General features: G+C 40.8%; 1 protein-coding gene across 1 annotated transcript in view; it reads right to left on the bottom strand.

Annotated features, from left to right (window-relative positions):
* Nucleotides 1-6156, bottom strand: part of SAMD3 (sterile alpha motif domain containing 3) — a 57492-nt gene extending 51336 nt beyond the window's left edge. Inside the window, exons 1-4 of the mRNA XM_040449226.1 lie at nt 6043-6156; nt 5686-5785; nt 4840-5029; nt 1385-1492 (exon numbers count right to left, since the gene is read on the bottom strand). Coding sequence (XP_040305160.1) covers nt 1385-1492; nt 4840-5029; nt 5686-5764 — 377 coding nt within the window. The 5' untranslated portion in view covers nt 5765-5785; nt 6043-6156. The remainder of the gene's footprint in view (nt 1-1384; nt 1493-4839; nt 5030-5685; nt 5786-6042) is intronic.
* Between the last annotated feature and the right edge of the window lie 13974 nt (nt 6157-20130).

Below are 20130 nucleotides of genomic sequence, written 5' to 3'. Positions count from 1 at the left end.
TAGTTGAGAACTCATGGCTTATTCCATACACCCAGAGCCACATCAAAGGAAAGCCCTTGAAATCAACAAGCACCCATGAGCAGAAAGCAGGAGAATGAAGCCACCTTTAAAATGGATTTACATCTTCTGAACCATAGGAAGACCATCGGGACTAAGTCTCACCTAGGTCATTGCCTTCCACCTTCTTGTTCACCACCCCAGACAGGAGGCGATGGGCCCTAACGCTGAGAGATCTTCAGGAGCTGGGGTCTCTGTGCCCAGGGATGGGACGCAAGGTTGAAGACGGTGAAGAAGGAAAGAGGACAGAGAGGGCACCCCAGATCCGAGGCCCATTTTGCAAGTGCTCCTGATCAAAGGTGCAGCTTTTTCCTGCCTTTGAGGAATTACTGGGACCAGGCACCTGAGGTCTGAGGCTGCAGCCCTTCGTCCCCTGAGGTCCTGCCCTGATGGCCCTAGATCCTGCCTGAGGTGAGAATAGCATATTAGGGAAAACTCTCCAGAAGCCTCTTGACTTCTCTAAATCTCAGTTTTATTGATTTACAAAAAAGAGAGACTAACGACCACCCTGCAAGACTGCTGTGGACTAAAGAAGTTAGTAATGTAAAAGTTTTGTGAAAACTATAAAGGGCCACACCCTGGCTTGATTATTGCCTGAGTATTCTCCTACGCAAGTTGGCATCTTCTCCCTTCAATGACAGTACATTTAAAGGAAAACATTTGCTGGTCGGTGGCTGAAAACCATATGCATCACGACTAGTGCATGAACCACATAGGCCAGGAACCGGAAATGCTGTATAAGCTATCATGACTTTTGCACCACATCTTACCTGCAACTGCCCCCAGAACTTTGTCTGACTTTCATATTCCTGGGTCTAGTTCTCTAGGTCTATAGTTTCCCTTTGTTCCAACGTAGCCCATATATTGAAATACACTACCACATAAAATCCAACGTAGGAATATAAGGAAGTGTTTACCAAAGCAGTGTCTCCATCAAGAGCAGTAAAGTTGAAAACAACCACAACTACAAAATTCAGAGCCAAAACAAAGACTCCACAAAAGGCATACGCTAGAGGACACGATTCACTAAATTCCGTTTTCGTGGCTATTGCCAATCACCCCAGTTTATGACAGAGAAATCTTCTTTCTCCTTAACATGTACTTGAAAGATGCTTGGTATCATCTCAAAACTTCACTTTTTCAATATAAAGCTCATAAATTTTCATCGTCACCTTTTACCAAATCTCTTCATCACTTGATAAAAGATTCCCTTGCAGCAAAACGAAAAGTTTCCGCTTTCGAAATACATCGAAACAGATGAAATCTCAAAATATAAAGACAAATATTATCATTTGGCTTTAAAATGTTTAGAAGTTAGCAACCCCACCTCTGTTTCAGTACTCTTTGGTCAATTAGTCCATTATCAAGGTTTTCAGCTGGATAGAAAGATGGTGTGTGCTTCCCACGGTTGGCTGGGCTAGAGGACTGTTCATCCCTGTCACCAAGAAAGAAGAGTTGGGTTAGGAGCTGTTCAACGGGAGCCACAACCACTGGATCTCATGGCAGCTCGGAGGGTAGAAGACAGCCCATAACGACACCTTCATCTGTGTCCACCTCCAAGCTCCACGTTGGGGGTATGACTAAGAGAACGGAAAAAAATAAAAAATAAAAGTAACACGGGAGCACTGGAGTCATCTCACGCAGTGGTTCATAGGCGCCAGGAGGTAGGCTGACGCCACTTCCCAGTGCTTTTCTCACCAACTGGTCATATTTATAAATGGTCTTACGGCAATCTAGTCCTCTTTGAAATGATGGCGATAACTGAACATATCCTTATGGGTTAATAACCTTAGCCTGCAAAAAAAAAAAAAGTGATTAACTCCATCCGATTAATTCTCCACTCTCTGCCATTTTGGGAGATCGTGTATTATCTGTGAAATGTAACACCTTTCAAACCACAGTCCACTAACTCCCTCACTTTATGGGTGATACAACTGAAGCCCAGAAGGAGAAACAAGTTGCTCACCAACACAAGCTACTGAATAGCAGAGCCGGGAGCTGAGCTCGGTTTTCGAACTTTCCGGTGGCCTGTGATTCTTCTACCAGCTCCAACAAGAACAACAACCAAAGAGCAACTGTAAATACTCCTACCTAGTACATATTCCTATGATTTGCTCACATCTAAATAGGATGCCAAATATCCTTTCCAGATGTGGCCTACAAATACTTTTCAAAATATACTAGACAACCATTAGCCACTAAAAGAAATCTGCACTCACATCGATACCCATCTGCAATCTCCAATATAGAATGCCACTATAGACTCTTTAGAAGGAGTCTTAAGCATTATTCATTCTGCCCACTTCATTTTGCAGTTGAATCTAAAAAAAGCCAAGCATGTTTATAGCAGCACTGTCAACAATAGCCAAATTATGGGAAGAGCCTAAATGTCCATCAACTGATGAATGGATAAAGAAATTGTGGTTTATATACACAATGGAATACTACGTGGCAATGAGAAAGAATGAAATCTGGCCTTTTGTAGGCACATGGATGGAACTGGAAAGAGTGTTATGCTAAGTGAAATAAGTCATACAGAGAGAGACAGATACCATATGTTTTCACTCTTATGTGGATCCTGAGAAACTTAACAGAAGACTATGAGGGAGGAGAAGGAAAAAAAAAGTTAGAGAGGGAGGGAGCCAAACTATAAGAGACTCTTAAAAACTGAGAACAAACTGAGGGTTGATGGGGGGTGGGAGGGAGGGGGGGGTGGGTGATGGGTACTGAGGACGGCACCTGTTGGGATGAGCACTGGGTGTTGTATGGAAACCAATTTGACAATAAATTTCATATTAAAAAAAATCTTTACTCCAAAAAAATAAAAATTAAAATTAAAAAAGCCAAGCAAATCTCCAAGTTTAGAGGAGTAGCTATCATCAGAAGAGAGGTTTGAAATCAAGTGTCTTGACACCCAGCTTTAGGGTTCTTTCTACTGCACCAAGTTCCTTTCTTTATTTAGCACTTCCTGAAAGGGTTTAATTAAATAGCATATTCTCATGCCACTCTTCATTATCATGATTCCCATGTGATAATACATTTGTCAAATGACAACATATTTGACAATAACCAAATATAGCCAATAAGCGTTTAACCAAATATAACCAATAACCCCGCCAGCAACTGTGGTTTTGTACCAGATTAATTTAACCAATACTTAAAGTGAATAAGCTATTTCCTGGGTAGAGTGAAAGCCCCCACTCAAAAATCCCTGGACTACCAGTGTTCCAAGTCTTGGCAATATTTGAAACTGGCTTCCTTAACCAGGTTAACAAAGAAATGAGACTATTTGAAGGAGGAAAGATTTTCTCAAAGCTTAGGTTACAACCAACATCAGTGAATTAACATGAAGTTAGGTACTGAATTACTTTTCACAACCTACAGAAGAAGCAACAGGAGTATCAACATTTAACTTAATGCAAGGCAGTGGTAGAACCAGGAATTAAGCCCAGATTTCCTGGAAGTCCTGCTAGTTCTCATTTACTAGAGAACACTGTAAACTGATTTTCAGTGGAAACAAGGCTGTCTGTTTTCTTCCAAGCTGTGCCTAAAGCAATATCAAGATTCCAATCAACTGAAGGGAACTTCCAGCTCAAAAGTCCAACTCATCCAAGAATGCTTGGAATTACTTTGAGAGCTGTTTGAGGTTCACACCCACGCTTTGCTGGAAAGGAATAGAAGCATACAATGGGAACTTCATCAAAAGTCACATATTGATGAGTGTGATTTTACATAGATATGTCAAAAGAACGTTTAAGAGAAATCCTTCAAATAAATCAGATGGTAGAATCTTCAGGCTGATCGTGGACCATTCCTTCATGACTACCTTTTCCCCTCCATGTTCCAAATAACCAAATATTCTAGAAATAAAATTACTTAGGCCACGTCTCCCTAACATTGTATTCCCTATCAAAGAACAAGACAGGAATACATATTATTATAGATACGATCTGAAAAACTAAAGACATAGACTGGTATTCATCAACATCATAATCTTCTGTTAAAAATTAATGAATAATTATTTAATACTAGAAACTGCAAAAAGTCTCAAAATATGGGGGAAAAAAAAAACAAGTCAGAATGCTTGAAATTATCCTGGGGCATAGATTTGTAAAGTGAACATCTTAATTTTGTAATTCCTGCTATCATTCCTTTTCACTGCATTAGTCAGTGATAAAAACAAACAAACAAACAAACAAAACCATCCTTGAACCTCAAAGGCACCACAATTTTTTCTACATAATTTTTGTGGGATGTGATCTTAGCATTTAGCATTCTAGGGAGAAATTAGAAAACTCATTGTGGCAAGAGTCTTTAGCAAATTATACCGTGCAAGCCTCTAGAGGAGATTATAAATTAGTCACTATAAGAAATCCTTGGCAAATAAATAAATACATAAATAAACAAACAAGTTTGGGGAAAAGCAAAGGAACAGTAAGAGATACCTTTCCCCAAACCTGATTTTAAGACCCAAGCTTCAGGAGTCCATTCGCACTCTTGCTGTATGGACACTTCAACCACCTGCTACAGAGCCTTCTGTATAGGAACGCCCGGTTTACAGGACTTCCCTAACAACTGGAGTCAGTGTTTAAAAGTGGTGCATTAAAAAAAAAAGTATCTTGATTCATAAAACTTTGTGAAAGTGTCCTTGATGCAGATATTAGAAATACTGTACACACCATCTAGCTGAAAATGGTCCCAGTTTTCAGAGTTTTAAACCCCAAACGTTGTGCTTGGGGAAAGCACAGCCTCAACACGAAGGTGATTCAGGACCAGACTTACGGTGAGACAGCTTTTGCTCGCTGGAAAGGGGCTGTTTCTCTAGGGCTTCCAGGGGGCTCCAGTCTTTGACTCTTCTGCTTATATTTTTTAATTAAATCCATCAGAACAGCCTGGTGCCCAATTTTCTTTACCAGTTGCTGAACCATCCGATCATTAAGTGCTAGAAGAGCAGCCCCACTTATTTCTTCCTCTGGGAAAAAGAAAAAAAAAATGTTTCTGCACGCTTGCCTGGTAAAGCATTGTAATAACACACAGCACTCTGAACAAGGTTAAAAGGATCCTCTAAACCTGTCCTCTGAAGTTACAAAATTATCTCTATTTTTACAAAGATAGAACACTGATACCGCATCATTCCCAGTTGCTCTCTGCTCCTAGGAAAGTCTCAGAACATGGAGTCGCGATAACACTTTTTACTTCCACATTAAGGCCTGCCCCTTCCAATTTCTCTGCACCAGGCATTGTTTTTATAAGGAAAAAAAAAAATCTTTCAGAGAATCATTCTTCTAGTACCACCCAGGCAATATCCAAAACTTGTAAATCCCACACCAAACAGAACACATGCTGCTTTAAGGATACAAGCAATTGCCAAATGCATATATCAACTATGTATTTTAACTCTTAATTCTTTGTTTTATTTGAGCTCTTTTTGAAATACTACATTCTCCTCTGAATGCTAGGTCAAATGCAAACTCTACCACGGTCAGTAGAAAAAGGAAAATTCTTTACTGCAAGGACTCCACACCCCCATTCACATGCATTAGGTAACGACAGTAATTAGCAGTTAAGCGAGGACACTCAATATTTAGGCTGCTGTGTTAAGATTTTTTCAAAGTGTAAACAACTCACCTTGAAACCTACGAACTAGCTCTCCTAAGTTTTTCTCCACCAACCAACTGCAGACCTGATCAACTGACCAAGCTTCCATTGCTGTGTCCTGTAAATACACCTGTAGAACAAAAGGTCAGAGAAGGATTCTTCAGTTTTTCTCTCTGATTGTTGTTCTTTTATTTTTATTTTGTTTTCCAATCAGCTCTCTAATCTCAGCTCCCCCCTCTGCCAGACTCTTAAACTCTCAATACTAAGCTTCTTGAAAATTACTCTTTTCCGAATACACATCTAAAAGTTACTAATAAAACAAATACTCTTAAAAAAATGAGACTGGTTTGAACCTATTTCCTAGTCTCATTTCTCAAATTTCTTCACCTTCTCCTACTTTTTTTCCACAGGCATCCCTCAGCTTTACTAACAGACAGCCAAAGCCGTACAATGGTACCCAATCCTGTACCATTAACACCCAGGTTTCTTCACAAAGAAAAGAAAGGTGTGAAATTCACCACTACTAGGCTCATCAGGAAGTGGTTGACATTTACAAAAGGGGTGGGCAGGGGAGGCAGGGAGGAAGGATCAGATAAAAGCTTGACAAGATTCTTAGTAAACCAAGATTGTTTAACCCCTTGATGTTCCCAGCTAGGAAAGAGAGCTAGCTTGTAGTGTTTCTGAGGACTTTGTTTTAGCAGGAGGAGGAAGTAGAAGCCAGATTTCTCAGAAGAATCTGAACGTTTCTTTCCTTCCTTCCATTAATACTCTTCTATATTCTATTCAGTGCTAGAACTTTATGCTTGGTAAGATAACTAGGAAAAATGAGCACATTGATTGAAAACTTAAAAAAAAATTGTGTCGGGCAAATTCAAAGTGGGAAAATAACTAAGTGCGTTCATAATCAGAAATGAGTGTGTGCACACAAAGTTTGCAAGTTATGTTCCTTTACTGTTCAGTTATTTTTACAGGCCACTCTTCTGCAACTGCTTAGGAAACCTCATAAAAGTATAGCAATTTCAATAATTTTTTAAAATTTCTCTTAACAGCTCATTCCCTGTGTTTTATAATTCAATCCAAATTACTTTAAATGGACTGGGGAGGAACTGAAAAAACTTAAAACTTTTCATCTTTTAACATTACTTCCTATTTTAACTCTTGATCTAAATGAGGTAGGTGTTCAGTAAGACCCTGGGTCTTCTATAAAGACAGGACAAAGCTTCTCTTAGAGAAATTGGAGCCTTAAGGAAAGATAGAAATTTTTATTAGATCATGCATGTCAATTTTATCGCTAGAAGTTCTCAAAATTGTTATTATTGTATTTTTCATGTTTGTGCATTTGAATCAGTTATAATTTCCAACATCGCAGTTAGCATGGTGGAAAGGGAAAACATGTTTACCTTTCATACTCCGCACAATCTGAAAAGGTAACAGCCTTCAAAATCCATTTCCTAGAAGACAAGTCCACTACAAAGTAATAAGCATTCGCAAACACCGAGCTGCAAAGCCGAAAACAAGGGTTAAATATAGAAGGATGTCTTGCTGAATTACAGCAGTGGATTTAATTTGCTAAGACAACAGTAGCCACAAAGCTCCTCCCCTAGGCTAAGCAGCACTAGCTCGGTGTGAAAAGTCATTATTTGCGAGACTCTGGTGTAAATTAAAAATCACACCTTCTTGTCACACTTCTGACTTCCTTGTGAAGAGTAAGACTTTAAAACAAAATAGAAAAGGAAAGGAAAAAACCCACAATTCTCTACACTCCAAGATTAAAAGGTATGCCAAGCAGAAGGCACTGTCCATTGATGGCTATCAATGGAAAAAAAAAAAAAGGAAAATACACTAAGTACTTGGAAATCTTCTCATATGTGTAAATTCCCCGATATTTACCTAATTCTACCTCTGGGAAAAACAAAAACAGTTCTCAAATTATAATCTCTTACGTACATCCTCAGATTAAAGTATAGTTTTTGATCATTAGTTTTTCTAAATATTTAAGAAAATAATATCTCTTTGGCAACAATGTAACATCTTTAAGTGGCAACCTTGCAACTTCCTCTCGCATAAACAATGGTGTATTATTTATGATCTTAGACATCATAAGGGAATAGAAGATACGTCAAATGAGAAAACATGTATCCAGCTGCTTAACTGCATATCCAGCAGTTTCAGAAACATCTGAAAAAATTTCATAATGTGAGGCAAGTGTTATCACTAAATATTTTAAGGCACGATAATAAAGAAAGAGTAAGACAACATTATGTGTGAGTACTCTGGTCAAACTATTTTCATTATTCGATTAGATTATACTTTAATAAAATAAATTTCCATTAAATATTACAGGATCACATCTAATTAAAGCCAGGAAGAGGTAAGCTAAAGCAACCTAAGGGCAAGTTGTATTTAATAAATTTGTTAAAGCTCCAGAGGAAGATAGTGCAAACTGCCGTGAATGTGGTGGTCAAGAGTGATGTGGCATGTAACAGCATCAACCACAAATAAGCACTTTTAAAGAAAATATGAAAACGTTTCATTTTTCTTGCCGTTTGCACTCTTCCTTTTATTTTCCCAGAGGCCCAGAGCTGAGGCAATAAAAAGATTTTTTGAATGTTTTTTTTAAGTTTTATTTATTTATTTTGTGTGTGTGAGAGACAGAGCACGCATGAGCTGGGGAGGGGCAGAGAAAGAGGGAGAGAGAATCCCAAACAGGCTTCGAGCAGTCAGCACTGACCCTGATGCGGGCTCCATCCCACAAATTGTGAGATCATGAGATGAGCCGCGATCAAGAGTTAGACGCTTAAACGACTGAGCCACCCAGGTGCCCCCATGAAAGGATTTTTAAAAGCTTTGCTGGTGGCCTAAGTCCTCTCCTGGATCAACATCTCATACTGCTCTGGCAAAGAACATCTCTTACTGTGGCTGTACTTGAAGGAGCAAGCCATTTAGCAAAAAATCAGATCCCGTTCATGAAAAAGAAGGAAGGTGGAGGAACAAAAACAGGTATATGGCAGTCACCTGGGGCAGTGTCCAGGCAACTCTGTCAGTGGAGCCTTGCCATGGCATGAAGAAATGACACCACTGAACTCCAGTGAAGCAGAACATCTCATCCGCTCTGTGCCATTGTTCATTCCAGCCATCACCAGACCAGAAGGTATGAAAACTGGAATAGTCAACTGGAATACATAGCCTGCCTTAGTCATCAAAATGGTTACTGCCTAGAGAGCTCAGAGCAGGGTGAATGGTGATAAAGAAGTTAGAAGCCCCCCCAAGCACAAGAACATAAGACGTGTCTGTAAGCAGGATAGAATCGAGAGCCAATTATAATAGTGCCACGGAAAGCATTATAGGCTAGATTTCCCCGCTCTCTGGAAATGGATCGAATGAATCTTAATTTGGAATCTGAACAAAAAGTACAGTTTAGATGGTGAAGGAGGCAGAGAAGGTGGAATCAATAGAATACGCTACAAGTAAATAGCCAAAACAAGTCATGTCTTGGGACCTGTGAGTGGACAACGCATGGAAAGAAATCATAGCAGACAAGGTCTGAAAGATCACTGGAGAGCTGGGAATACTGAGCTCTCAGTTTACAGGTACACTTAAGCTTGAGGAAGCCATTGACTTGGTTGTATATTCCTGAACCAAAAGCAAGAGCCAGGCGCTTAACCGACTAATTCACCCAGGCGCCCCTCCAGCACTGTGCTTCTACATTTATTGTAATTCTGTAGGAATTTTGAATATCGGGGAATGCGAACCTTTTGCCAAGAATTTCTATCTCTTTTTGTCCACTTGTCCTTCCAGATAAACACTAGTACCATGGTTAAGTAAAAACATATGACAGTGTTTGAACATTGATTGGAATTCATAAATTAATTCTGAAAGAACTGACATCTTCAGACTAGCCAGTGCTTTCAGTTACAAGGTAACAGCTTCTGTTACAAGTTAACAGCCAGAGCTCACAGTTTGCATCTCTAGCAAGAACCCAGAAGATCACAGTCTGTGTTGCTGACCCATTAGCTCTGACAGTCAACTAGGCAGAAGCAAGGATAAACCATAAATTTGACCCAAAGACCAAAAGACCTGGGTGTTTGTGACTCAAAAGTCCCCAAAGTGCGGGGATTCTGACTTATTGCTATGTTTTCATTAGTTTGATTAACCTCCCAGATAAATTGCTCCTAGTTAAATAATTAAATATAAAATTTAAATAAAATAGAATTATAATAATCTAAAGTAGGATTATAAAATAAAAATAAAAGACAGATTTGGCTACCAAAAAGTAAAAATGTTATGTATACATATGTAATATATAATTATAAGGAATATAATGTTTTTATGGAAGTGTCGAATCACTAAATTGTACACCAATATTACACTATGTTAACCAACTGAAATTTAAATAAAAACATTAAAAGAAAGTTAAATATGCCAATACAAAATAGGAATGGGCAACTAATGGGCAAAATTTTAAATAATTAAAAACCTAAAAATACTCAACATTCTTACAATAAAAATGATTAAGTTTAATTTTAATTTACTGGAAAAGGTAAAAATTAAGAAAAAAATAGATTAGCAAGAGTGTGAGATCTAACTTTCTCATACATATTGCTCAGGGAAGTATAAATTGCTACAACTAATTCTGTTGTATTATTCCCATTTTACAGATGAAACTGCTGAAGTCATTTATAGACGTAATGTATAGAAGTAATTCGCCTTAAAGTCCCATAGCTTGTAAATGGAAAGAGTGGCTTTGAATCCCAATTTCTCCAACCTTAAGGCTACTAAGATAAATAAAAAATCATCAAAATACTCCTACATTTTGACCCCAAAATAACATTTCTAAGAATTTACCCTGAGGACGTTACCAGAAAAGAGGACAAAGATGGGCACCCTGGCAATAGTGAGAATAGCAAAGAAATTGGACATACTAAGTTTCCAGAAATAGGATTGACTACTGAATTATGGTAACTTGTATTTAAAATGGGATACTATGCAGTAATTAAAGATCATGTTTTAGAGAAATAGCAATACAGAGAAAGTCATGAAATATAAGTGAATGTAAGTTTATAATACAATATAATATATATAAGTATATTATATCATATATAAATTATAATATAATTTATAATAATATAATACTAGGAACTATGAAGTAAAAATGTAACTAAATACACAGGTAGCTCAAAGACTGGGAAATTGTGTAGCAAAAGGTAAAAGTGGTTTAATGCATTTTGTTTTCTAATTTATGACTCTCAACATTTTCTCAATGAAGAATTTTTCTTTTATTTTCAGGAGAGTTAGGGTTTTAAAAATAAAACGTAAAAAATGATATACCCATGTAAGTCTGTATGTAAGTGTATGTGCACAGTGACATCTCCTTGAATATGTTTAATTCCTTATTAACATTTTTGTAACTCCTAGAAGAAATTATACTGATCAGAAAAACACTTGCCATAGCAAGTTTCAGGCAGAGATGATAACACACAGAGTAGAATTTAGGTGTTGATTCAAAAGTCAAGGACTCAAAGCTTTGTGTCTAAGAAAGCCCTCACGGGTGGGGGAGGAGCGTGGGTGGCTCAGTGGGTTAAGCGTGGGACTTCTGCTCAGGTCAAGACCTCACTGGTTGTGGGTTCAGCCCTGCTCCAGGCTCTGCGCTCAGTCTGGAGCCTGCTTCCGATTGTGCCTCCATCTCTCTGCCCCGCCCCCTCTCAATCTCTGTCTCGCTCTCTCTCAAATATTTATAAACATTAAAAATAAATAAATAAATAAGTAAATAAAAATGCAAAGTCCTCGTGGGTTGGGGCTTTTGTTTTCTTGGTAAGTACATTCTGGAAGGAAAATGCACAAACCTTTATTGAGCATAGACACTGGCGTAGTGAACTATTTATTACATAGTTCAATGTGCATGTGATAGCACAGGTGAGAATTGCTTGTCTTGTAGTTCTGAATGAGGGCAAGGTCTTCTGTTACTAAAATATTGTGGTTATTAGACTGTTTCTTCAGAGCCACTCATCTGTTAGAGCACATGACAGTGAATTATAGCACCCTCCCTTAAGGCTCAGCTTGTGGGTCCAGCTGGGCTCTGTTCAACTGTGACACAGAATATCAGTCTGACTTTGGAGACTCTTTCTGGCAGGAAAAGACACAAAGGTGGTGGATCTTCTTAATGCAGTGGAACTCAAACCACGCACGGGACGTGTGGGGATGAGAAAGCCAAGGGACCCTGTAGTTCTCCTACAAGATTGGTACCGAATGACAAATGTTCCTCCTTCTGTCAGCCCTCGGTTTTTCTGAAGACAAGGCAGGGATGTTCAAACTTTTCATTCATACAAAGCTAGTCTTTTGGGGGGGGGCGGGGGATAATTGTTTCCATCTTTTATTTTAATTTTTTTTTAATTTATATCCAAATTAGTTAGCATATAGTGCAACAATGATTTCAGGAATAGATTCCTTAGTGCCCCTTACCCATTTAGTCCATTTGCTCTCTCACAACCCCTCCAGGAGCACTCTGTTCGTTCTCCATATTTAAGAGTCTCTTATGTTTTGTCCCCCTCCCTGTTTTTATATTATTTTTGCTTCCCTTCCCTTATGTTCATCAGTTCTGTGTCTTAAAGTCCTCATATGAGTGAAGTGATATGGTATTTGTCTTTCTCTGACTAGTTTTGCTTAGCATAATACCCTCCAGTTCCATCCACGTAGTTGCAAATGGCAAGATTTCATTCTTTTTGATTGCCAATATTCCTATATATATATATATATATATATATATCCCACATCTTCTTTATCCATTCATCCATTGATGGACATTTGGGCTCTTTCCATACTTTGGCTATTGTTGATAGTCCTGCTATACACATTGTGGTGCATGTGTCCCTTTGAAACAGCTCTCCTATATCCCTGAGAATCTTCTTCCTTTTTAAGTCTGGATAATATTCCTTTGTATGTTTATATGGCATTTTGTTTATCCATCCACTTGGACATTTGGGTTGTTCCCACCTTTTGACTGTTGTAAATCATGCCAATATTAACATGATTGTACAAATATCTGTTCAGATCCCTGCTTTAATAAGCTGATTTTCATGGTTATAGAAGTCAGAGGAATTATTCAACAAACTCAGATTTCCTGCTACATCATCAGTAGACATGGAGAGCTTAAATGGATCTTCCAGATCTGGCAAAATCCTTTCATTTCCTAGATGAGAAAAAGAGAGCCTTAGAAATGCTAAGTGACTTGCCCAAGGACACACAGCTAATTGAATGAGAATGCACTTTTCACTGGGCTCAGTAAAGTATTGAATGATACTGGCCTATAAGACACCTTCATCCTAATAGAGACTAGAAGCCCTTGCATGATGACAACAGTCTTTTCATCTTTGCATTCCCTGTGCTGAGTGCTAGTGACACAAAGCAGGACCTCAAAAGTTATTGAGCAAATATCCCAATTCAGAGACACATGTATAATACACATGTGAATATGCTTTGAGGGGAATTATATACAGGTTGTGTACTGAGGGGCAGATGACTATCTTTAATTTTTTTTTTTTAACGTTTATTCATTTTTGAGAGACAGAGGGAGACAGAGCATGAGCGGGGAAGGAGCAGAGAGAGGGAGACACAGAATCCAAAGCAGGCTCCAGGCCCTGAGCTGTCAGCACAGAGCTCGACGTGGGGCTTGAGCTCAGGAACAGCGAGATCATGAACTGAGCCGAAGTCGGACGCTCAACTGACTGAGCCACCCAGGCGCCCCAGGGACGGATGCCTATCTTAATCCAGACTTGCCCAACCCCAGTGGGCACACTGGTTGCCTCCCACCCATTGACAGGTGATAAGAACTACATCCCTCCCTATGGTGTACTAGAACCTCTTCTAGGTTACAGAGGCTTTAGGTGGTTTTGTTTACTTAGGCTATTGTGCACATGCATGCACACACACACACACACACACACACACACATACACACATTTCTCTGCATGCTGTAATGTGAAAAGTTTGATAAGCAAAGGGCCGGGATAGCAAGATGGATCTTGGGGGAACCAGGATGGGATGGGTGCAGCAAGGGTCCAGTGGTTACCTCTGGCTGAATGCTCATCTCTGAGGAGCTTAAAATAATAAACGAGTGGCCAGCTTCCATGACAGTCCGATTAAATGAGAATTTCTGGAAGGGGGATCACAGGCATCAGTATTTTTTTAAGTTCCCCCGTAATTGCGATGTGCTTCAGGGCTGAGAAGGGACAGTATAAAGCGAGGCAGACAGAACCAACATCCAGAAGCAAGGAAGAACTGCCGTGGAAGCATCTCCTTTTTAAGGCTCCTCTTGGCTGTAGGCAGTCAGCTCAAGGGAGGCTCTCCTGGAGGCCTGCCAGTGGGAGTGTGAGCTGGCAGTACTCAGCAGAGTATTCCCATATGTGTCTGGGACTGTTCCTCCTCACTGCCACCCCTTTCCCAACTAGACTCTGGGCTTGTTGTCACTGGGGAGAAACAGCAGCACAGAAACCAGAAATGAGTGTGGTGTTTTGGTTATTATAAACACAAGGCCGTGCTCCACGGTCCTCCTTGGGCCTAGAGAGAGTATCTTTCTAGACAGAAAGGCAGGAGGAATTTTTCAGGCTAGAGGGTCCTCCAAGGAGGTACCTGTGCCTTCTCAATAGCACCTCTGGGAGACAGCAACACCTGAGATAGCAATGCTATGCTGTGATCGGCACAGATGGGAACCTGGGAGGCTAAGGTCAAGTTTCCTGTGCTTAAGCACAGCCCAGATGTAGTAGTGAGCCTCTGGACCCAAGGACCGTGTCAACAAGACAGTGGATATTTTGATGGAAAACTGTGTGCCCAATAACCAAATGCCAGATGTCACCTCTCTCCCACCATCCAACCTTAGTACTTTAGCAATGCCCCTGTCGTGGTATCGATTACAGAGCCCTAGGGAATAAGAGTGGGGGAAATTTAGGAAGAACTGAGCTTACTTATCTTTCTCCTTACTCTTGTGGAACAGGGACTCAGAGACTGATATATAACTGCTGTGAAAAAATGACAAATTGATATATGACACTGTTGATTTATTGGACTGAGATTTATACCTAGTGTGGACACTATTTAAAAAATTAATTAAGTTCTAGGTGTTAAGAGAGAACAGGGGTGGCAGAACATGAGTTCAGTGCACCATGGCATCATGTTATGGTTCTGCTATGACGTTCATCACAGAGAAATATGACTGATTATAAACCTGGGCTTTCTCCACTATAACGTCTTTGGGACTGTATCTTATCCAACTTTATAGTTCTAGCACTCACTACTATGCCTGGCACAGACCAAGCCATCAATCAATGATGAGTACATGAAGAGCTCCTTATGGCCAAATTCATAGCTAGTAAACTGCCTAGCTGGTACACTGCATAGCTCTTTATGAGTAAATGAATTGCGTAGCTGGTAGGGGAGGCGTTCAAAGCAAAAGAGTCAGCAAACCTCAGCACAGTGACAGTGTTAATGGCTATCAAACAGATTTACTGTAGACTCTGAAATGGAGGCAAGTTTCATACTTGGAGAAGTTCTTTTTTTCTACTTGTGATTCATCAGACAAGTACCTGCTTGTACAAATGCTATCGTGTCATTGTGTTTAAGAAGTGAAGTCTAAAATAAAGAAAGACTCGATGGTATGGTATTCTTGCGCATGTAGTATAAGCTGTGATGCGGAACATTGTTGATTAAATAGCTTAAAAAAAGGATGCAGATTTATTTCCTCCAAGTTCCCTGAAGAGATCCTGAGAACCTAAATGCTGAAGCTGTTCCTTTGAGCCCGTCAGGAGAACACTATTATATTGACACTCTTTGCACTTAGAGCATTTGTGTCACAACCCAGAGGACTTTCTGGTGGGAACATTCAGTAGGCTGGAACCAAGCAGGGACAGGGGACAAGGGACAGGGAGACTGTTGGGCTGTCCTACTCATGCCCAGGATGCGGCATCTGCTGAGCTTACAGCTTGGAGAGATGTTTGTCTGCCACTTGTTTGTTTGCACACCTGGGGGACCCTGCCTGCTTGAGGGAGGATGGCTCCCCCACAAATGTTTGCTGAATAAATTCAATGAACAAACAAGTTCAGTCCTGGTTAAGGAAGTCTTGTTACCATCTTGTGGTCAAGATAAAGAAATATGGATTAGGTACTAAGATAGGAATATTTAAAATTGGTTGAATAATCAAACCTGAAAAATTCTGGTAAGAACTTGGGGGGGGGAGATCTTCAGTGTCTCACTTCTCAATTCAGCCCATACTCATGATCCATTCAAGAGCATTATCAGTGACTTAGATAAGAAAATAAAGATTTCAAAGACTTCAAAAATTTTGTGTATGTGGGTACTTTTTAAAATTTTGTCTATGACTGTAGGGGTAACATGATCGGTATAGGAAATATGTAAAATATGTAAGTGATAAAAATATTTAAACTGTGTAATAAATGTTTTAATATAGTGCACGGTTATTTTTATTTTTTACTTCTGTCATTTCTCCTGATACTGTTATGCCCAGAATTCGTGATCCCCAAAGACCACCAGGGAGCCGAGTCCAATGCAAAAGCAAAAGAGCCTTTATTCGAGGTAGCTCGAGCTCAATTCCCTACCTGCACCGATGCAGCGGTGAGATACCAGGGAGAGAGAGCGAGTTTCAAAAGCACAAAGGTTTTATAGGGATCATGGCCTTACCCGATTGGGTGGGGAAGGGTCGTGGACTCAGCTGATTGGCTGCCAAAGTGTGGTTGCAGATCAGCAATTATCAGCGTCACCTGGAACTTGTTAAAAATGCAAATGTTGGGGCGCCTGGGTGGCACAGTCGGTTAAGCATCCGACTTCAGCCAGGTCACGATCTCGCGGTCCGTGAGTTTGAGCCCCGCGTCGGGCTCTGGGCTGATGGCTCAGAGCCTGGAGCCTGCTTCTGATTCTGTGTCTCCCTCTCTCTCTGCCCCTCCCCCGTTCATGCTCTGTCTCTCTCTGTCCCAAAAATAAATAAACGTTGAAACAAAAAAAAATTTTTAAATATAAAAATGCAAATGTTGAGCCTGGTGGTCACAGACCTACTGAATCAGAAACTCTGGGGGTGGGGCTCAGCAATCTGTGTTTGAACAAGTCTTCCAAGAGATTCTGATGCACCTGAAGTTTAAGAACCACTGTCTGAGGATCTCTAACATGTTTGGCCTCAGTGTATACAGAACATTTCTCACTGGTCACCTATTAACCATTGGCTGTCAGCCTTGCTGTGCTATATAAATACCTAGCACCAAACACCATTCCCAGAGACTCTGATTAATTGGTTTGGGGAGGGGTAAAACGCTGCCGGGTCATTCTAAGCCTGGACAGGGTTGAAGGCTCCTGTCTCTGGCCCCTACCTGAGAGAAGCCCTCCCTCTTCTACTCACACTTTCCACGCCTCTCACACTCCCCTTCCTCCCACCTCAGACTTCGGAAGAATGCATCAATCGGTAAGTTACTTAAGGGGAGGAGGCGTGTTCTGAGGTTTGAGCAGGAACTTCTTTCTGCGGCCATGTTGGGGACATAGTCACTAGTCAGCGGGCCTAGGTCTGCTCTTTCAATACCAAAAGAATTTCTCCACTTCATTCGACTTTTTAAAATCTAATTTTTAATGGATAGCATTTCAACTTATGGAAGCACAATCTAATTAGCCCACCCCAAATGTTGGGTATTTAAATTGTTTCTGGTTTTGTATGTATGTGTTATTAGAAATAATGCTACAGTGAACATCTTTGTTCATAGATGGCTCATAGATAGTTCAAGGATTAGTTCCTTGACCAATTAGGGTTGGTCAGTCAAAGGTATAAACAACTGGGCACCTGGGGGGCTCAGTCAGTTGAGAGTGCGACTCTTGATTTTGGCTCAGGTCACAGTCCCAGGGTCATGGGATTGAGCCCCATGTTGGGCTCCATGCTGAGTGTTTCTCTCTCTTTCTCTCTCTCTCTCTCTCTCTCTGTCCTTCTGCCCCTCCCCCCCACTCACTCTAGCTCTCACTCTAAGATAAAATAATAATAATAATAATAACAATAATGATTACAAGGTTTTATATGTGTGTGTGTGTGTGTGTGTGTGTGTTGCTAAATTACTTCCTAGAAGGGATATTCCCCAAACCCTCTTACATAACAGCACAGACTAGTGCAGAACAATAGAACTTTTATCATTACTGCAAATGTTCTATATTTGTACTCTCCAATGTAGTAGTTCCTAACCACATATGATTGACAAACATATGAAATGTGGTTGAGAAAATGAATTTTTACTTTTATCTAATTTTACTTAATTTTACATAGTTCCATGTGGCTCCTGACTACTGTGTTGGACAGCACAGGTAGACCCTTTCTGTGTCACTGAGCCCTTAACCATGAGAAAGGGGCCACTCAAGTTGTCAGCACCCCCCAGAACCTCTCAAGTGTGACCACTCCAATGGAGGGAAGGCTCTCTTCCACTGCCCATGGGCTCTGTTTACAATTAGATCCCATGATGCCCAGGGCAGGCTGGAATGTAATGTTCTTAACAATGGACTGACAGGATTTGGTGTCAAAATACCCCTGTGAGGTCGGGGACAACCTCTGTGGGTATCTCAGAAGTTGTACTCCAACTTCAAGAGTTGCCAGGCAGGATCCAGTTCTATTACCTTTGTGGTGACAGGCTAGTTAGCCCATGTTACGGGCTGTCTTACCTGCCCTGATTCATCTCTCCACCTCTCTCCTAGTGTCTCCTTGTACCCGAGTTCCCTCAGGAACTGCTTCTTGAAAAACCGAAACTGAGTGTGGTTAGGTTCCAGAAATATACCTTCTTGTGGGAATGATTGGAGACACTATGATCGGAAAGCATTCAGCCTGAGAGTTCAAGTAGTGGAGTCAGACAGACAAGGTTTAAAGCTTGGCCTTTCCTTTCTCTGGATGTATGACCTTGGGCAAATTATATAACCTGAGTCTCAGTTTCCTCTTCTGTAAAAAGGAAGGGAACTGTGCCTGTTCATAAGACGGTGATAGTGCACAAAAAGCAACTAGCAAATGTTGGCGCTCAGCACTTATGATTATCTTATTCATTTATTTCAACATTTATTTATTTTGAGAGAGACCAAGAGAGTGCGAGTGGGGGAGGGGCAGAGAGAGAGAGGGAGATAAAGAATCCCAAGCAGGCTCCTTGTGGAGCCCATCATGAGATGGGCAAACTGTGAGATCATGACCGGAGCCAAAATCAAGTGTCAGGAGTTTAACCGACTGAGCCACCCAGGAGCCCCTATGATTATTTTATTAATTGTGTTTTTAATAATGGCATGGAGCGCTATTTCCTAAGTGTGCCCACTTGGTTTACGACAAACTGGAATATCTTCCAAGATGCTCACCAGAACGGCTGGCAAGTGGGAAGACAAAGAGGGCATTTCAGGTGTGACACATGTCTCAGGGCATTTCCTGTGACACAAGCTGAGCTTATGGTGCTAAGTTTCTGACAGGCAAAGGCAGGCGTGGCTGGAAGGTTCAGAACGGTGCGTTTGTCAGACCTCCACAGAACTGACCTCACTTCAGAACCAGTCGTGTAGGTAGAGGTCCTCAGAGGTACCCTCCCTTCTGACCAGCCAACTGCAAACACGGAGGTCCCACCACCATTTTGGGTTCAATATTTCACTAGGAAGACTCACAGAACTCACTGAAAGTGCTATGTACTATCAGTTTTATTATCGTAAAGGGAAGGGATACACATTAGCAACAGCCCAAAGAAGAGATACATCGAAGCAAAGCTTCTGCCACACTCTCAGGACATGGTCCCCTCTCAGTATCTAGGAGTGACAATACTCAGTGTATTGCCAACCAGAGAGTTTCACTCAATCTTCGGCGTCCAGAGTTTTATTGAGGTTTCATTACACAGGCAGGCTTCCTGACTGAAACACAACAAAGACAATTCTATCACTTGGCAAATTCCAAGGGCTTAGAAGTTATCCTCCAAGGACAAAGGTCAGCTGGGTCCTTTATGATCCTGATAGTCATTGGAGTAGAGTACAGTGAGTCCATGAGACCCGCAATCGCTGTGGACATAGAGCATGGTGTGTGGGCCCCGTGCCCTCATTCCCTCTGGTCACTTGGGAAGCTTTGGGTTTCAAAACCTAAAAAGGAAATAACATAAGGAGAACTCAACCACAGTCGACTGCAGACCCTAGTCATGGAACTCTTCATAGACTCCCCCAAATGATCTGATTGTGCAACAGCACTCCAGCTGACTGACCCGGCTGCAGGGCTGGGGAGATGCGACAGCCGTCTTTTATGTTCCACTGCCCAATTTTGACTTCGCTTCTCTGCATCCAAAGGAGAAAACAGACAAGAAGAGAAACAGAAAGAGGAGAGAGCAAAATAGGAACTTTTCCTTCCGTCTGACTTCTTTCCGAAGAACAAACCCCTGCAGCCAAATTCTGTCGATTCGTTTCTAAAATCAAACTGAGGTTATCAGCTGAGTTAATGAGGCATTT

The sequence above is a fragment of the Herpailurus yagouaroundi genome, unplaced genomic scaffold (genome assembly GCF_014898765.1).
Source record: "Herpailurus yagouaroundi ecotype Mexico unplaced genomic scaffold, PumYag 198, whole genome shotgun sequence".
Lineage (NCBI taxonomy): Eukaryota > Metazoa > Chordata > Mammalia > Carnivora > Felidae > Herpailurus > Herpailurus yagouaroundi.
This window is presented reverse-complemented; position numbering and strand designations above follow the sequence as displayed.